The sequence below is a fragment of the Paramisgurnus dabryanus genome, chromosome 16 (assembly GCF_030506205.2).
Source record: "Paramisgurnus dabryanus chromosome 16, PD_genome_1.1, whole genome shotgun sequence".
NCBI classification, from domain to species: Eukaryota; Metazoa; Chordata; class Actinopteri; order Cypriniformes; family Cobitidae; genus Paramisgurnus; species Paramisgurnus dabryanus.
The window spans coordinates 33,906,770-33,925,446 of NC_133352.1; the positions used below are offsets into that span (position 1 = coordinate 33,906,770).

An 18,677-nucleotide genomic window follows, 5' to 3' on the forward strand; every position below is an offset into this window, starting at 1 on the left:
CACAGTGAAGTCAGGAGCCAAAGCACATGAAACACAATTTAATTCTTTCAGATTAGTTTGATTTTCATTGCATTACATTTAGGAAATCAGACAAGAGAGGCGGCAAAACAGAGAAAAGCAGTTTGTGCTGTAAAATCAGAAAAACAAACAAACTTTAAACCTTAAAGTTAATTAAGCTGGCTCTCAAATAAAGACCATTGTCCAAAGAGATTTAAACCTCGCATTGACTGACCAAGAATAAAGCCGTTTAAGTTTATTTGCCTAAACATTTCGGTTTGACTTTATTTGAGTAAATAGCCGCTAATCCCTTTTCTCTGTAGGCGTTGTGCCGTGTGGAGAGGTAGTTTTCTTTCCCATTGCAAAGGATTTTATAAGACATGAGAGACTTTAAGCTGGAAAGAAAATCTATGGGCCTTTTGGGTTGGTCGGCACGGAAAGAAAAATTCCTCACGTTTGGCTGCCGTGACTTAAACATTCAGTACATTGTGTACGGACCGGCAGCCATCTTGAAAAGCACTTGAGCAAACAGCTGACATACGTTTGTCCCCTGACAGAGATAAAAAGCCTTTTTGGTTTCAACTGAAAGGTTTGACAAACATTGAACACAAAGAAGAAAAATACATTAACAAAAGTTGTCAATGGCTTCATGTTGTCATTCCAGTAGAGCGTGAATGTGATTGTGGCTTTACATCTGTAAGTTTCATTCTGCATACATCTGTAAGTTTCATTGTGCATTGTGATAATTCAAAAACAAACAGAAAGGAGAAATCAAATGTCATTTATGCACAGGTGCCACTTATTGGTCCACTACACATCAAGCACTTGGAAGAAGAAAATATTAAAGCCAATACATTCAGACATCTCATCCCAAACAAGAGAGATGTCATTTAAGGCTCTTTAATCACACATACCTGCTACAACAATTAGAAAAGAGAAATGCAATTTGAAAACATATACCCGATCACAAAAACGCCTGGTATACACTTTAAAAAGTGTTGGGTATAAAAGGTAAAAAACCTTTTGGGATAAATTAATGTTTACCCAATAATGAGTTAAAACAACCCAACTTTTTTAATTGAAACAACCCAGAATAAGTTACAACTCAATGGGTTGAAAATAACCCAGCATTTTTTAAAGTGTACACATGATCAACAGCCTTATTTTTGTTGGATTTGCTTACTTCGCAGATTAATCCATCAAATATTTCCCTTCAAACACACACTCATGATTCCAAAACAACAAAATTAATTCCACACACATCAACCCACAATCTTCACACGTCCCAAAACCGGGACATTTTCGTCAGCGATTTACATCACAGTCAAACGGCTCAAGAGATCTTTTCTCCCGGCGGAAGCGTCCGAGACAAACGAGTGGTCGAACTGGAAACCATCTCTTCTTTGCTGCTGAATAGTTTTGATTCTCTAGGAATAAAGTTTCAATCCCCGTTTTCACCATCACATGTGCAAAGATGGTAAAAATTAAGTCTTTTTAGAAATATAGCATTTGAAGATCGTCTCTAATATATCAAGGCACATTTGGTTTGGTTTTTACAGCCAGTGTTGCTGCTGCAGTGTTGTTGAGTCGGACCGCAGGAATCACGGATTCCCAACATTCACTGTGATTTTTGTGAATAGCTGGTCTTTATCCACTTCAACAACTTTATATTTTAGTGAATTGATCCCATCTCCTGCCATTGTTTGCCTTGTGTGAGCTATTCGGTCAAACCTGCGGCAGGAAAAGACAACATTAACATTCCACAAAACCAGAGGGCTTTTAACCTCTTAAAGGGATAGTTCACAAAAAAATACTCTCAACACCCACATCCAAATCCTGTTAAAAAAAAAGGATTATAAGGATTTATAAGAAATTTTAATAACCAAACAGATCTGGGTCTCCGTTTACTTCTATAGTATTATTATTCCTACTATGGAAGTCAATGGTGCCCCAGATCTGCTTTGAATTGTTACAAATGAAGAGTTTAGTTCCAAAACGCAATAAATCAATTTTGACAAATTTGGGTTAAAATGTGTTTTCTATACCAAGAAAGTGCCAAGATGAATCTCTGTTACAAACTTTCACATAGCATCTTTAGGTTATAATAAAATAAAAAATCCATAATTAGATTTTCAAAGATTTATTATAAAAACTGATAATTTTTTCAAAATGCTATAAATCTATTGAATTAATATATAAATGTGCATTCATCTTTGATATGTTATATTAATTAAGTTGACTATACACTGATTAAAAAAATAAACATTAATGGCAAACTTGTCATATTAAGAACACTTTCATTGCTGCTGTCATCCTTGGGACGTCGTCACTGAACTTTATTGACAGCGATCAGCTGTAAAATGTTTTGGTCCTGCTCGATTTTTGTTGACTTTGAGTAAAATAATGTAAAGTTTTTCATAAGATCCTCTGGATGTGTTAGCATGACAGAAGCTTGATGCTGTTGTGAGAACAAGCAACAGCCAACAATCTTCTTTTACCCGAGTGCCTCTAACGTAAATTATTTGATTTTGATGGCTTACGTTTCTTCCTTTTCACAGAAAACCACCACAGGTTTAGCAATGTTTTCAAAGTATTATTTTGTTTTTGTTTGTTTGTTGATCACGAACTACAAAGTAGATGAGGAAAACTAGGATTCTGTGTGAATTCAACACACCGCCATTGTTGTTTACAATGCGTGGAATAGTGTGCTGTGAATGGTTGAGCAAATTTATTTCATTCTGCAGAGAAGAGGGCTGGCATTTATCACGTTTTGGGAAAAAAGAGAGAAAAGATGACAGAATAACAGATTTTGCGTAAAATTATGGATTTGCTTTTAAATACTGACCTGATACAATACTGATTTTGTCGGTAACTCATTATTTGAAAAAATGCTGTTTATCGCGTTTTGGAACCAAACTCTTCAAATATTCCTTAAAATATCTTCATTTTTGATCCTGGACCACAAAACCTGTCATAAGGGTATTTTTGTGGCCAAAATACAACTATTTAAAAAACAGAATATACCAATAAAATCTAAATATTGAGAAAACCATCTTTAAAGTTGTTCAAATTAAGTCCTTATATATAGACGGTTTCATCGGACGCACGTGATACACGTCTGGATCCGAACTTTACTTCCGGTTTCGTTTTTTAAATGGTCTGACTAGTTGCTAAACTGATATCTTGAACAAATACCTCCTCGAAAATAACAAATATTTTGGTTTCCTATATAATCTATGTGTTGTTTTTTTGCTTGTTATATTAATAAACTACGTTTAAAGAACTTTGTTGTTGTTTATTCTTAGCGGAGCTTACCGGAAGTTACGTGAGGACCGCGACAGCTGCTTGTTTATGTTGTTACTGCTGAAACGGTCTATATATATATATATATATATGGCCATTTCTACAAATATACCCATGTGAAACATTTGTGTTTTGCAGAACAAAAAAAGAAGAACAAAAATGTTTACAATTTTTTTTATAACAACTTGAGTGTGAAGAAAATCATTTTTTTGTGAACTTTCCCTTTTAATCTTACAAAGTGACGTTTATTAATGTAGAAATGAATGAACAGTTAAATTCAGTGCATAAGATAAACAGAACTGTGCAATGTGCCAACTAAGATGTTTGACCTTTGAGCTTATCAGAGAGCTTGAACATTTACTAAAAGCTCTAAAGTACGGTCTGTGTTTGTAAGAGAGCCTGCGATGTGTTCACGTACCTCTGAGGATTTGGGTCATTTTGTTTGTCTCTCTCGTGACGAATCATTCTGCACCTGCCGATCATCCCGTCGGGCCTTGATATGGACATCCCTTTGGAGCTGATCCTGCCAAAACAACTCATTTCAGAATGGAACCGTTTATGCGTAAAGCAAACATAACACCGGTTCAAAGTTCACACGCTTAGCAGGATGCCAGTTGGATGGCAGGAAGTGCTTTTTCCTGTATGCTACAATACTGGTGGTATTAGCGCTGAACAAGACTAAGCGAAGACAATAGATACACAAGAGATTTTTACATTTTTAGAAGAAATCACATGAGGCAGGTGCCTGTGCAGAAGAGTAAAATACGTTATTTATATATATGTGACCCTGGACCACAAAACCAGTCATAAGGGGATTTAAAAAAAAAAAAAACATCATCTAAAAGTTGAATGAATAAGCTTTCCATTGATGTATTTTTAAGGATGGGACAACATTTGGCCAAGAACTATTTAAAAATCTGAGGGTAAAAAAGAAATTATCAAAAATATTGAGAAAATTGCCTTTAAGTTGTCCAAATGAAGTCATTTCCAATGATATTTTTTATTTATTTATTTATTTATGTACAGTAGGAAATTTACTAAATATCTTTATGGAATATGATTTTTACTTAATATAATAATGATTTCCGGCATAAAAAAATATAATATAATTTTGACAAATACAATGCATCGTTGGCTATAGCTTAAAAAATACCTAGCGACTTATGACTGGTTTTGTGGTCGAGGGTCGTATATGGTATGTTTAAAGCCTTAAATCTATGCTAGTTTAGACAGCACTAGTAATAAATAACCAAAGAAAAAAAAAGGTAGAGCAATTAATCGGCACCGATAGTTCATAAGTGCAACAATCGGTTATCGGCAAAAAAAGTTTTATGTAAGGATTACTACTTTAGTTTATGTTTATACTTCGGATAGATGTAGGAGCGTGTGAAACTATAATAATAATAATAATAATAACAATAAAGGCCTATCATTTTTTGTCTTTAAAAAAAATGTAAAAATCGAGAAATCGAATCGACCGATTAATCGGCACCGATAGATTATTTGTGTAACAATTGGTTATCGGCAAAAAAATCCATACCGATAGTTTTTCTGAGTGCGTTCTTTCCTTTATATCATTATGAAGTAATTTATTTGGTGAATTGATGCTGCATTAGCAGAGAAACAACAGCATGAACCTAAGTTTGTCATCAAGACTGACGGGACAATAAATATTAGTAGTACCTTAAACAACAAATCAAATCTGATTTGAGTTCTTTTTTTATCATCACTGCAATATATCTTTTGTTATTTTGATTAGATAATCATTAAATGTTAAAACAGAAGCAAATAAATGTACAAAACTACAAGTTTAATAGACATTTATGTAATTTCAGTTTTACCAGTGGGAGTATCTCACAGAACTATTTACTTCAATACTTATTAATATAATTCATATATTTTTATTTATACATTTATTTCTTTTAGCACATTTTCATGGTTCAGTACTGTTGTGTTATACTTTTGTAATACATTTCACCACAGTTTGAGTCCTATGTTTGTTTTTTATCCACTATCGGACGATTAATCGGTTATCGGCAAGTAGGGACCAACTTTTGTATCCGCTTCTGTAAAATCCACTATTCAGGGTTCCCACCCCTTAGTCAACTTCAATTTCAAGGACGTTTCAAGGACTTTCAGGTCCAATACCCTCAAATTCAAGGACTTAATGAGGGGACACATTTCAAGTGAGAGCAAGGTTACATTGTGTTACCTTTAATAGATATATTGTTACAGTTCCCTTTCAAGGGAACTCGCGCTGCGTCACTGCGGTAAACACTTTGGGACGCCTCCAAGGGTGCGTCTGAATGTGAATATCAAATTCAACCAATGGTGAGGCTTAAAGACAAAGGCAGGGTGACGCGGGAGCCACAAAGTATTTTGCTATCTGAAATATTGCCAAAGACGGCATTACAGGGACGCAGGAAGTATGGCAAGAGAGACGCAGCGTCTCATTCCCTTCTCAAGGAACAACAGTTACATACGTAACCCGAGACGTTTTCATGTGTCAAACACAACTATGCAAAAAAGCATTTTGGTATGAATCAACATTCGCATACAGAAGATATAAGAATTTAAAGTGAACAGTTTAGCACGTATATTTAAAAAGTCCTATATTATCCTACACTACACAGGGAATAATATGGATTTTTTTCCAGAAAACTTCTTGCATAAAATAGATTCAAGCACTTTCAATGACCTATATGTATGTATTCAATAACTTCCCAGGGCCTTGAATTATCCCCCCAGATTCACAAACTTTCAAGGATTTCAAGGACCCGTGGGAACCCTGACTATTGGTCAACCTCTAAAAAACCCCACTAATATATAAACTGTATACAGTGATTAAAGGAGGCATGTGTGTCAGAGCAATGGCCTAGTGCCACACTAAGCATTGGTGTACATCCGGGATTCACTTCCTGTTTTCTCTGTAACCTTCTCAAAAAAGTGGCCAAAAACAAGGAAGAAATAAGAACAAAATGCAAACAGAAAATGCCAACTTCAGTTTGAGAGCCCCCACACCCATGAATGCTCATGCTGATGATAAGGTTTATCAGGCCCATCCTGCTGGCTCCAGAATGCTTTTTATCAGCTACTAGAAATACACAAAACCAGACAGCTCAAGCAAACAGTTCCTGAAACTAGAAAATGTGCTAAGGATTTCAGTTATTATGTTGCTCCTTGACCAACTACGAAGCTATAAATATCCCATCCACGAGTTTATGATTGTGAAATGATATGTCGACACCACAACGACAGGATGTGTGACACTTATTTCTCAACCGTCAGAACAATTTACACATCCGGCTTTATTAGACCTCACTAAACCTCACAGCTCAATGACGTAAGCACAAACGCTCAGGTGGAAGATGGAAAAAGCTCAAACCTGTTGAATATGTCGTCATCTTCTCCACCCCAGCCCCAGTAGTTGTTTGGAAAGCCGTTGATCTTGAGATACTGGGTTTTGCTAAGAGACGACACACCACCAAAGTACTGCGTGTACGGTAACCTGTAGAGAGAGAGAGAGACAGATTCGAGACTCAAGGGAAACGTTGCGTGCACTATATGCAGTTGCTAAGCTCGGTGCTTCTCTATGGGGAAAGGACTGGGTTTTGCATTGAAGATAATTAGCAGAGGCTTAATGTGAACATACAAACATCTGCTGCTTCAGATTTTCGCTTTGAACCAGATGGATAGATGATGTGGGTGTGCGTGATATTGCTACCTGGAATTCGGGCTTTCTGAGAAGACCTTTTCTGTGATAGGCATGTAAATCAATTGAGCAAACCCAGCTTTGTTTAGCCAATCAGGCTGTGTTATTGTTAGGTAAAATACTTCTTTTTACACAGCCTTTGTGACATCAAAAAGGGTATTGTATAATACTAGTATACATTCAAATGAATGCAAACAAAACATTTAAATATATTCAAATTGTAATGCATGAAAATCGCACTTTGAGTCTGGGTCAAAGATCTATCTCTGAGATCCACAAACAGGATTAAATGGCATGACTGCATTTTAATTCCTATTTTGTGTATTGTTTTGCATAACCACATGTAAACAAATGCCATCTCATTTTGAAACAAATAAGTAAACGTGGTGTCCTGCATTAGGCACTAGCGGTCTTTCCTGACTTTCTTCCGCACAGTAAAATTTTTAAATCGCTTCCAGATGCTTTTCAAGCTCTGTGGGAAAAAACGGCTGCTCGGATCCAGCAGCCCACACTAACAGCGCTGAATATTGTTACGGCCTTATAAAAGACTACCAACGTGTGTTACAAAAGAACAAAACATTGTGGGCTTTAAACAAAACTTGATCAGATATCATTTGCTCATTACACACTGTAAAAGCGTGCAAAAACATACAAGACAGGAAACATGCTTGAATAACATGCAAAGTGCAGATCAACCAGAATTGCATCTTTAAACCAGGATGTGTCTTTAAATCAAAACTTGATCAGATTTCATTTGCTCATTACACACTGTAAAAGCGTGCAAAAACATTACAAGACAGGAAACATGCCTCATGCTTGAATGACATGCACAGTGCAGCTTAACAAGGATTGCGTCTTTACACCAGGATTGCGTCTTTAAACCAGGATTACTGTAAAAGCGTGCGAAAACATACAAGAAATGCGCATCATTTAACAATAACGCCTTTTACGCCGGGACCGCCGCCTTTAAAAGCCGGGACCGCCGCCTTTAAAAGCCGGGACCGGCGCCTTTAAAAGCCGGGACCGCCGCCTTTAAAAGCCGGGACCGGCGCCTTTAAAAGCCGGGACCGGCGCCTTTAAAAGCCGAGACCGGCGCCTTTAAAAGCCGGGACCGGCGCCTTTAAAAGCCGGGACCGGCGCCTTTAAAAGCCGGGACCGGCGCCTTTTAAGCCGGGACCGGCGCCTTTTAAGCCGGGACCGGCGCCTTTTAAGCCGGGACCGGCGCCTTTAAAAGCCGGGACCGGCGCCTTTAAAAGCCGGGACCGCCGCCTTTTAAACCGGGACCGCCGCCTTTTAAGCCGGGACTGCGCCTTTTAAGCCTGGACTGCGCCTTTAAGCCAGGACTGCGCCTTTAAGCCAGGACTGCGCCTTTTAAGCCAGATGGCTGTTCCATAAAACTTTAATTCAAAACTTGACTTAAATTAACCAAATAAATCAGTTCCATAACAGTTAGTTGAGGTTTACGCAGTCCTGCTAATTTGAATGAGGCAGCCCAAGAGGTCAAGCGTGGATTAAATCGATTTGTTTTTAACAATTATATGGATTTAAATACAATTTTTTTCCAAACACTGATCGCCATAATGGTGGTTTGTTGCAATTGAAACTTAATTGTGCTGTCAATTATTATTTCTCTGTCTCTTTCTCACTGCAATTTATGGCAGTGCAGTGGTTGGATAGTGCAGATTAAAGGTATTGCGGAGGATTTTCTTTTTCCGGGTGGATCATCAAGACTATTGGTCCTCCTAGTTGTCAATCAGGAGTGTTGCGCAATTGCATTTTTTTAAAAAGTGGAGAAGGCGGTTCGTTTCTAAAATTCGAGAAAATCCTCCGCTACACCTTTAAGGAGTGGTATTTTTGTAATTTGCTTTGCTACCTACCTCACAAAACAAGCGAAATCTGAACAACCTAATTTTTAACATGCTTGCAAAAAATGGCTTTCCCAAACATTACAGGGTTGTTCTTTATAGGCCAATTCACACTGGTCAGACAGACGCGTCCGTTGGAGTCTGTTGGGTCAGTGTGAAACTCCTGTTGGCAGTTGTTGGATCAAAGTAAATGAGACTTTGAATGTGGGTGTCTGTTGGTGTTGGTAGTTGTCTGACCAGTGTGAATTGGCCTTATCACGTTTTCTAGGTTAACAGAAGCACTGGGTACCAATTATAGCACTTTAACATGGAAATGTTCACGCTATGACCCCTTTATTGGAACTGAATTGACTGACAATAGATCTGACTTCATAATCTTGTTTTCTTCGTAATCCTATTTTATGGAACAGCCCTCAGGATTGCATTACTTGATCAGATATCATTTGCACATTACAAACTGTAAAAGCGTGCAAAAACATTCAAGACGGAAAACACACATCATGCTTGAATGACATGCAAAGTGAAGCTTAACCAGGATTGTTTCTACATGGTTGCGCAGCGTTTGAAGCAAGTGCTGGAGGTCTAACAAGTAATAGTTTCACTCCTCACAGACTGCTAAGGTTTCAAAAGATCCTAATCTGACACACGTGATGTATATATTTAAAATCAACATTTGAAGTGGATCAAAAACATTCATCAAATTTGTCCTAAGACAAGAACAGATACTGGGTATTGGTTTTAAGACAACTTTTAGGAAAGGTTTTGAACCACTTCAAATGTTGACTAATGCATATTGAAAAAAAAGAAATTGAAGGGCATGGAGAAGGTTTGAAATTAAATAACCATGCAGTTACTATAAAGAACTATGATACTTATGTAATGGTTACATTATATTTTGGTTACGATAAGACAAGAAATACCTGAAGCCGAACTTGTCCATAGATACAGACAGGTGTCTGGGCTGACTGAAGCACTTGTAGATGTTTCGGTCATCCATGGGAATGAGGTCGACATCGCTAAAGACAAAGCAGTCGTAGTCGTACTCCTTCAGGGCCTCCGCGTAACCTATGTTGAGGAGTTTGGCACGGTTGAATATCCCATCGCCTTCCTGTCAATGATGAGAAAGGAAGACTTTCAGGAAGAGATCAGGAAGCTACTGAGCTGCAAACTACAAATAATGATTGCAAATAAATAACAAGGGCTGGGTTTTATAATGCTTTGTACTAAATACTGCATATATATTTTTATACTCCAAGCATTGCTTTAAAGATGATTGTTGAGCTGGACAGAACCAATTCCCAAAGCAAAGTCATATCTTTTCGCTGGATCTAGGCTTTGGGCTCATGATTAATGGATGACGTTTCTGCCTGAAGCCCACCTTTTCTTGATCTAAATAGCATTACTGCAGCACTTGAGCCTTTGTAATGAAATTTAACGACAGCGTTGCCTCGTGGGAGACGAGTAATCTGTTAACCCCCCTACACCTCGCAGACAGTAGTCATCTGGTGCTTTATAACAGGAAACCCAAACAAACTGAGGTGTGCTTGTTCTAGCAGAGTCGTGGAGGACATCCACGATTGATCTGAAAGATGTGGCCTCCACTTTCAGGATGAAGTTAAAAGAACTCGATCATTCTGCTCTCCGGCGAGCTTTTCAGTGGACATAATGTGCTGGTTTCATGTGTCAACGCCAAGATCTGATCATCAGTCTGTTGTGTCTCGCTGGAGGATTCCTGAGACTAAAGAGGAGATTTTGACTCTTGAGAAATCAAAATACAAAGAACTAAAAGTGAAAAGCTTCATTGTTCATATAGGGGAGATTTAGGTGATGAGAACACGTCCACGTTTATGGAATTGGATTTAAAAAAAGAAAACAAATATAGGTAGTTTCTAAAATAAACAAAATGTAAAAATGAACTTAAATAAAAAGTAAATTAGTAAATAAATAAACTGATAACTAAATTAAACTTTTAAATAAATTAAACTTTGAAAAGTCGCTAGTCTTTCAACAAGAATATATAAAGTAAAGAAAGCTCTTAAATTTAAATAAAAAAGGATAGTTACCAAAAAATAAAAATACATACATACAGCAATTAATAAAATAAACAAAATTTAACTTTGAAAAAAGTAATAAAAAAAGTTATTTTGAAAAAAGTAAATAATGTTCATAGATTTAGAGCTAAATAAATATAGGTATAAATATATTTCATAATAAAAATAAATGTGGGTAGTTACCAAAATCAACAAAAAATGAAATTAAATAAATAAAAAAATAAGTAAATAAATAAAGTGAAACTGAAAAGTCGCTTTTTTGCAACAAGATAAAATAAAGTAAATAACGCTCTTAGATTTATAGCTAAATAAATACAGGTATAAATATATTTTATAATAAAATGTGGGTAGTTAGTTACCAAAATAAACTATAAAAACCAAAATTAAATAAGTAAACAAATAAACTGAAACTTTGAAAAGTCGCTAGTCTTGCCCAAAAAAAAAAAAGATAAATAAATGAATAAATAAGAGGAAGTTTAAAAAAATAAATAAAAAACAACAATTAAATAAAATGAAATATAAACACAATAATAAATAAATAAATAAAACACTTGCTGGTCTTCCAACAAAATTAGATAAATAATGCTCCTATATTTAAAGCAAAAAATATAGGGGGAACTTTCGAAAAAAAAATAATAATAATAATAATAAATTACATTAAATAAACAAAGAAAAAACTTTGAAAAGTCATTAGTCTTCCAACAAGATAAGATAAACCAAATAATGCTCTCTTACATACATTACATTAATGCATATGACAGGGCTGCACGATTAATCGAAAAAAGAATAACAATCTCGATTCATACATAAATGCGATCTTCTTTCTAAATGTTGGCAATTCACTTTCATATACAGTATTGGATTTAGAAACAGCCTCTGTGTCATTGTTTAGTGTTTTAAAGGTTTCGTGTTTTTTAAGTTTTAGGTTGGCCAGTTTGAGTGTACAAAAAGCACAGGTGCTTTTAATTTTATTATTTTTATTTATTAATGTCACCATTCTATTGTTTATGTTTAACAGCTAACACAAACGTGTTAAGTTACTCATCTTAAGGAGTCTAAAATAAGTAAGAGATACTTTTAAGACACTTTATTATAACTTAAAGTCCTGTGAAGCACATTTTTTACTTGAGTGCAATAAATATTTCTGTTGAAAAAAAAGAAAATAGTTTCAGAGAATCCTTATCTTATTTCCAATGGAGAAAAATTGTGATTTACATTTACGCAAGAATCATGCAGCCCTAGCAACAGTGCATTTAAAGTACATTTTATCAGTGTGAGTTATCTGGGAATCAAGCCCACAAGCCTTCCAACTGAGCTACACGAACACCTTTAATGTAACTACTTTTGGAATTAAAGTTGCCATTACCAGAAAAACAATGCACTAAGAGAGAAAGAGAGAATTAAAAGACAAGAACTGATAGTAAAACAGACAATAGAGAGATCAACGTTACCATTCACCAGGTGCAGCCAGTGACACGCAGCATGATTGGCCAGAAAAAGAGCAAGCAGACGTCTCACCTTTTCCCGACAGCAAGGGCTTCTGATGTGCATAAAAGGGGGTTTGATGTGAACGGGGTGACGGGAAGGAATGCAAGTTGGATGGGAAGAAAAAAATAAATGCAAGGTGCAAAGAAAGGAGGGGGGTGACAGAGAGAGCAAGAGGAAAAATTAGAAAGGACATTCAGGCAGTGCTTTGGAAAGCAATCAGAGATAGACGTCATCAAGACCCTCTTGGATAGGATGTTTTAGTGTAAAGCCACAGATAATGTGAGACATCACTCTTACCGTTTGGAGGAATACCAAATCACAGAAAAGACAAAATAGATTAGATTAAGATAACCTGATAAACCCCAATTCAACCAGAATCGAGAACAGAGCCTCTTTCTCTCTTTCATGGAAAGTTACTGTATAAGGACAGTACGATTTTTGCATACTGTCAAAAATAATTACTTGCCTTTTTCTAAGAAACGATTAACCGCAGACAGCTGCTCTTTACAATAGCTAAGGGAACTGCTGTGTAATGTGTAACGTATCCCAGTTTCACTTTACTTTTTTCTGAAGGGCAGGAATAATTTAAAAGCATGAGAACCTGGCTGGAGCAGTGCAGCGTGACCGTACTTGTGAGTCACAGGCAAAAGTTGTAAACATTTTGCTACATTGTTCCAAAACAAATGATGCCGATTATTAAAATCGCCCTTTAATTTATCTTTGGACATGAAATGTGTATTAGGGCTGAGCAGTACATCAAGTTTTCCCATGAATTTTGGTCAATATAATCCACCTCCAAAATGATTGTGTATTGTATATATAAACGTACTTATATTAAAAGTTTGCCAAACCCTGTTCTAAGAAATTTGAGTATGCAGAAGAATAAAGCAACTACACAAGAAAGCAAAAGTACTGCATAATGCAAAATAAAGAGGGTATTGTTACAAAAGTCTGCCTTAAGGGAAACATTACATTACATTTCAATAACAAAAGATATGAGAATCAATGACAATTTTAGCATGGGTAAGGTGTGTTTTATCAGCACAATGTGAAAGAGCAAAAGGAAAGCACACAGAATACGTGTGTGTGTGTGTGTGTGTGTGCGTGCGTGCGTGCGTGTGTGTGTGTGTGTGTGTGTGTGTGTGTGTGTGTGTGTGTGTGTGTGTGCATAAGTTTTTAGGGAAAACTATATAGATAGTAAAGACCTAGTTTAACAAAAACTTTTTTTCATGCCATAAGACTGAATATGGACTAGGATTGAGCACCAAATAAGCACAATAGATATAGTTAGACCGATTAATCGGTTTTGCCGATTAATTGGCACCGATATTTCATTGGTGGAACAATCGGCTATCGGCTAAAAATCCATGCTGATAGTTTTTCCGGGGGCATCCGTTGCTTCATATCATTATGAAGTAATTAATTTGCTGAATATATGCCGCAATAGTTGAAGAGAAAAACAACAGCAGTAACCGAAGTTTGTCGTTAAGGCTGACAGGACGCTTATATTAGAATTACCTCAAACACGCAGATAAATCCAAACCAAATTTTTAATGTCATGACTATTACAATCGATTTGCATTCATTAATTTCAAGCTGGTTACTTTTATCCATATTTTAAGAAAGAGAGAAAGCGAACTGTGTGCAGCTGTCGGCTAAGTTAACATATCCAACTAATCAAAATCTGAATTCAGTTCTTTTATATCATCACTGCAACACATCTTTTGTTATTTTGATTAAGATAATTATTAAATGTTAAAACAGAAGCAAATAAAATACAAGACTACACATATAATAGACATTTATGTAATTTGAATTTTACCATTTGGATATTTCACAGAAGTATTTACTTCAAAACAAAAAAATTATTTATTTCATTTAGCTAATTTTTTTGGTTCCGTACTGTTGTTTTATTACTTTTGTAATACATTTCAGCACGGTTTCACTTTGAGTCTTATGTTTGCTTATTTATCCACTATCCATTTTAAAAACTAACGGTCGATTAATCGGTTATCGGTATCAGGGACTTTGTTATCGGTATCGGTAAAATCCACTTTTGGTCGACCTCTATGCCACACATGAATCTTTTGAACTTTCTGTGATAAACAAGCAAAAGATCACAATCATTATTTACTGATAATCTGAATAATTGAACACTTTCAGATTCATTCACAAAGTTGTGTAGAGCACTTTTAAGACATTTTATGGTGCTTTTGAGCAGCTCCAATCAAGATTGACCTTTTTTAAATGAACTTGACATGTAGACTTAAAAAAGCACCACCAGTGTTTTCAACCAATAGTGAACTATGATAAAAGTTATAACTATTTGTGAGCCGTTCCTTTAAATAAACGTAACAAATTTTAACCTTTGACTCAATGATATAACTTGGAGTCTGTACCGGAGGCCTTTGAACCCAAGTAACTGCACATTAAGCATTTGCGACAGCTACAAAGGGTCAAAGATTGCAACAATCTATTTTACTGCTTGATGAAAAGACAAACCTGATTGATGACGTAGACGCCGTAATCTAGCTGCTGGCGCTGTAGGATGGGGTGCAGGTAATAGAGCCAAAATTTTAGGTGTTCATCACGGTTCCTAAAGGGGATGATCATGGCCACCTTCTGATGGGCGATACAGTCTTTAGGTTTAAACCGTCCGCCGAGCTGCAATTCTGGGTTTTGACTTTTCACCAGCTCAAGGGTGACAGGGTCAGAAAACTCAACCCGGAGTGGTCCAACTATACAAACAAAAACACAATGGACATGGTTTATAAAGATGGAAATATTAAATAAATGGTTATACAAAGTATTCTGAATTTCATTTATGAGCTATTCCATGCAAATGTCAACCTTACCCTAAAAATTAAAAGTTTTAACAAAAAGTACTGATATCTTAGATGTCAATATAAGAAGGTCTCATAAATCGTCATCAATGTGCACAAGGAAATAAAATAAATATTATTTGTTCTTTAAAGAGTCATCCCTTTGGTTGGATGTTATTGTTTCTGGTTTGTGCATTTTAATTCACAAACTTCCAACATAGTTTGTTGTCTCCATAACACATTTATTTCCTCTAACTTAAACCGAAAACTTGAGTATAGACTGATATTTTGCCTCTATTATCAGGGGTTTAGGAAAATATAAACATATGGTTCAATATATGGACAATTAATACATTTCTGTGAATTTATATTTTAATTTTTATCTGAAAATGTCACATCACCTACAGTATGTGAATACAGTACATTATGACACAACAGCAGCAGCATACAGTCTGCAGAAAATAAATGGCAGGATAGTATAATGGCGTAACCTAACACCTCATAACCACAAAATAGAGGTCTAAAGATTTAGGCACGTCCCCGTGAAAAATTCAGCGAGAGCAGATAAAGTGAAGTTGACCATATCACTTATGCAAGAGAACTGTCAACAAATGTAACACAGTGGGGTAAATGTTAACATCCAGTCGTGACAGCTGCAAAAACATGCCTTTGTTTTAGGAATGTGGTCCGAGACAACACAACGTGATATAGGTTACAATTTATTACTTTAGAAACACTACATTGGATGACAAAAGTGGGTATATCAAAATAAGCACTAAAGTGACAGGTTTACATCAAACTGACTAAAACCTTTTAAAGAGATCGTACATACAAAAATTTTCTTGCTGTCATGTTGCTTCAGTTCAAACCCACAATACTTTCTTCCTTCCAACAATAAAGGTGATTCAAGGCATTTCATTTTACTGCATTGAAAAAAATACCAATATAATTTTGCGAAAAACTATCATTCAGTCCCTTTGCACTTTTATTGTCACGAAAAAGAAGTATCAATTTCCTATTAAATTTACCCTCTGATAACATTAATTTTATTTTTGGGGTAAAATTCTCTCAGCCTCACTTCACATAAAAACCTCACTGTCATGTTGTTTCAGTTCAAACCCACAAGACTTTCTAACTTCCAAGGGACATTAACTTTACAATTCATCCACTGACAAGTGAATTTTTATTTAGCAAGGAACTATCATTCAGTCCCTATGCGCATTTATTCTTTAAAAAAAACTTTTTTATCGTATGACAACAATTTTTGTATAGAAAAAAAAGACTTTCTTATTTCCAAGGGACATTAACTTTACAATTCATCCTCTGACAACTGAATTTTCATTTTGTGAGGATCTGTGGAACTATCACTCCACATTCACTTACATTGTATAAAATAGAATGGCTAAAATTCTTTAAAATGTATCATCTGACAACATTTCTTTTTATTTCTGGGGTAACTTTCACTCAGTCCCCATTCGCTTTCCATGTATAAAAAAAAGAGTTGCCAGAATTCTTCAAAATTCATCATCTGAAAACATAATTTTTTATTTCTGGGGTACCTTTCACTCAGTCCCCATTCGCTTTCAATGTATAAAAACGAAAGAGTTGCCAGTATTCTTTAAAATGTATCATCTGACAACATTATTTATTTATTTCTGGGGTAACTTTCACTCAGTCCCCATTCGCTTTCAATGTATTAAAAAAAGTTGCCAGAATTCTTTAAATTTCATCATCTGAAAACATTATTTTTTTTTATTTCTGGGGTAACTTTCACTCAGTCCCCATTTGTTTACATTATACAAAAAAGAATTGCCAAAATTCTTAAAAATTCATCATCTGACATCACCACTTTCTATTTCTTGGGTAACTTTTAATCAGTCCCCATTCACTGTAATTTTTGGGGTAACTTTCACTTTCGTTGTGTAGGAAAAAGTGTCCAATTTTTTTCAAAATTTAAAATTGTTTGTGCCACTTTCATTTTAAGAGTATTTTGATCATGAAAGTTATGGTGAAGACAGCAGGACAATGCAATTAACCTATACCATAATCCCTGTATTATAAATATGACAGCAACAAGCCTAAAATGTACAGAAATTTAGATCAACTTACCCAGTCGAGGTGGGTTGTCAGGACATGTTTCCAGTTTCTTTTCTGTCACATTAGAAGGTGCATTAGCCGGTGGTGCTCTGGGTTCATCTGTAGTGACCTTCTGCTCGGTCAGTTTTCTGTGGATCTGTGGGGTTTGCTGGTTTTGTACGAATGTTTGTTTTGAATCGGAGTTTCTAACGTAATATATCACTGTAACAAAAATGTGCAGGAAACACAGCAGCACCACCAGAGAACAAGTCCTGTGTAAAACACTGAAATTTAAAGTTGTATCCCGCATTGTAGGAGCCATGGCTTGGGCTTTTTATTAAAGCTTTTAAATAGGATATGAGAATAATGACGCACGAAGGGTTACCACAAATACATTAGTCAACCCCTATGCCATGTCATAGGCTTTTTGGATACATTTTAACAACTAATCGACTTTATCACAGTTGCTTTAAATTGTTAATATAATTCCACATGAAATCGTATAGATTTTCTATCAATATAAACCTCAATTGAGGCCATTACATTTTAAATGATTTAACGGAGTCGTTCAGTTCCCAGCTAACGTTACTTGCGTGTGATCCACTATATATGTTCATTTTTGTCAGGTAAAACGTCGTTAAAATAAAACTGTAACAAGAAATCGTATATACGTTAACCGTTGGATCTCGTTGACCGTTTAAACGCGTATGAACACGAATAATCAAGTCCGTTATAAAGTTTATAGGACTCACTTAACGCCACAAAATAAGTAAAAATCGCATTCAAACGCCTTTCTCTTCTCAAAATCCCACAACTTCCAAACCTCCGATGTTTGCATATATCTCCGTTACGTCGTAATCCGAGATTTTATCGGAGATGTCGGGTAAGTTTCCGGGCAGTTTCCCAGCAAGACCTCACTATAACGCGTAGCGCTTTCAGATCAGTTCATGCGCTCTGGAAGAAAGTTGAGCGCCGCCTGTGACTGTTGCGCTGCTGAACAGAAGCCGCTGATCTCTATACAATACGTACGCGAATCAGGCAGCGATTATGATTTACAGATCAGCCAATCAGCGCAGGCCGCCATATATTTACGTCATCACAAGAAGCCAGCAACAAAATAAAGGATCTTTTTCAAAATAATAGCTCCGTTAAACACGAATGAATCACCAAAACAACAAATAATACATATATTGTATATTTCTGTAATATATACATTTTATTAATATACAGCTATTGACATGTCACTTGCATGTTTTAACGTTTAATATACGTTTAATGGCACAGCATGCAAAAACAAGATTTTAATTATTTTTGCCATTTTTTTATTAATTTGCATTTATGTCAGACAGACAGTTATTCACGT

At 35.8% G+C, this 18,677-nt stretch overlaps 1 protein-coding gene across 1 annotated transcript; it reads right to left on the bottom strand.

The window, feature by feature from the left end:
• Positions 1-23: 23 nt before the first annotated feature.
• Positions 24-18,277, bottom strand: b4galt1l (DP-Gal:betaGlcNAc beta 1,4- galactosyltransferase, polypeptide 1, like). Its single transcript, XM_065242026.2, has 6 exons — positions 17,348-18,277; positions 14,919-15,154; positions 9,798-9,985; positions 6,686-6,808; positions 3,719-3,823; positions 24-1,728 (listed from the first exon to the last, which is right to left on the bottom strand). Exons 1-6 carry the CDS (start codon positions 17,634-17,636, stop codon positions 1,599-1,601), a joined length of 1,071 nt encoding a protein of 356 aa, XP_065098098.1. The 5' UTR covers positions 17,637-18,277; the 3' UTR covers positions 24-1,598.
• Positions 18,278-18,677: the final 400 nt, after the last annotated feature.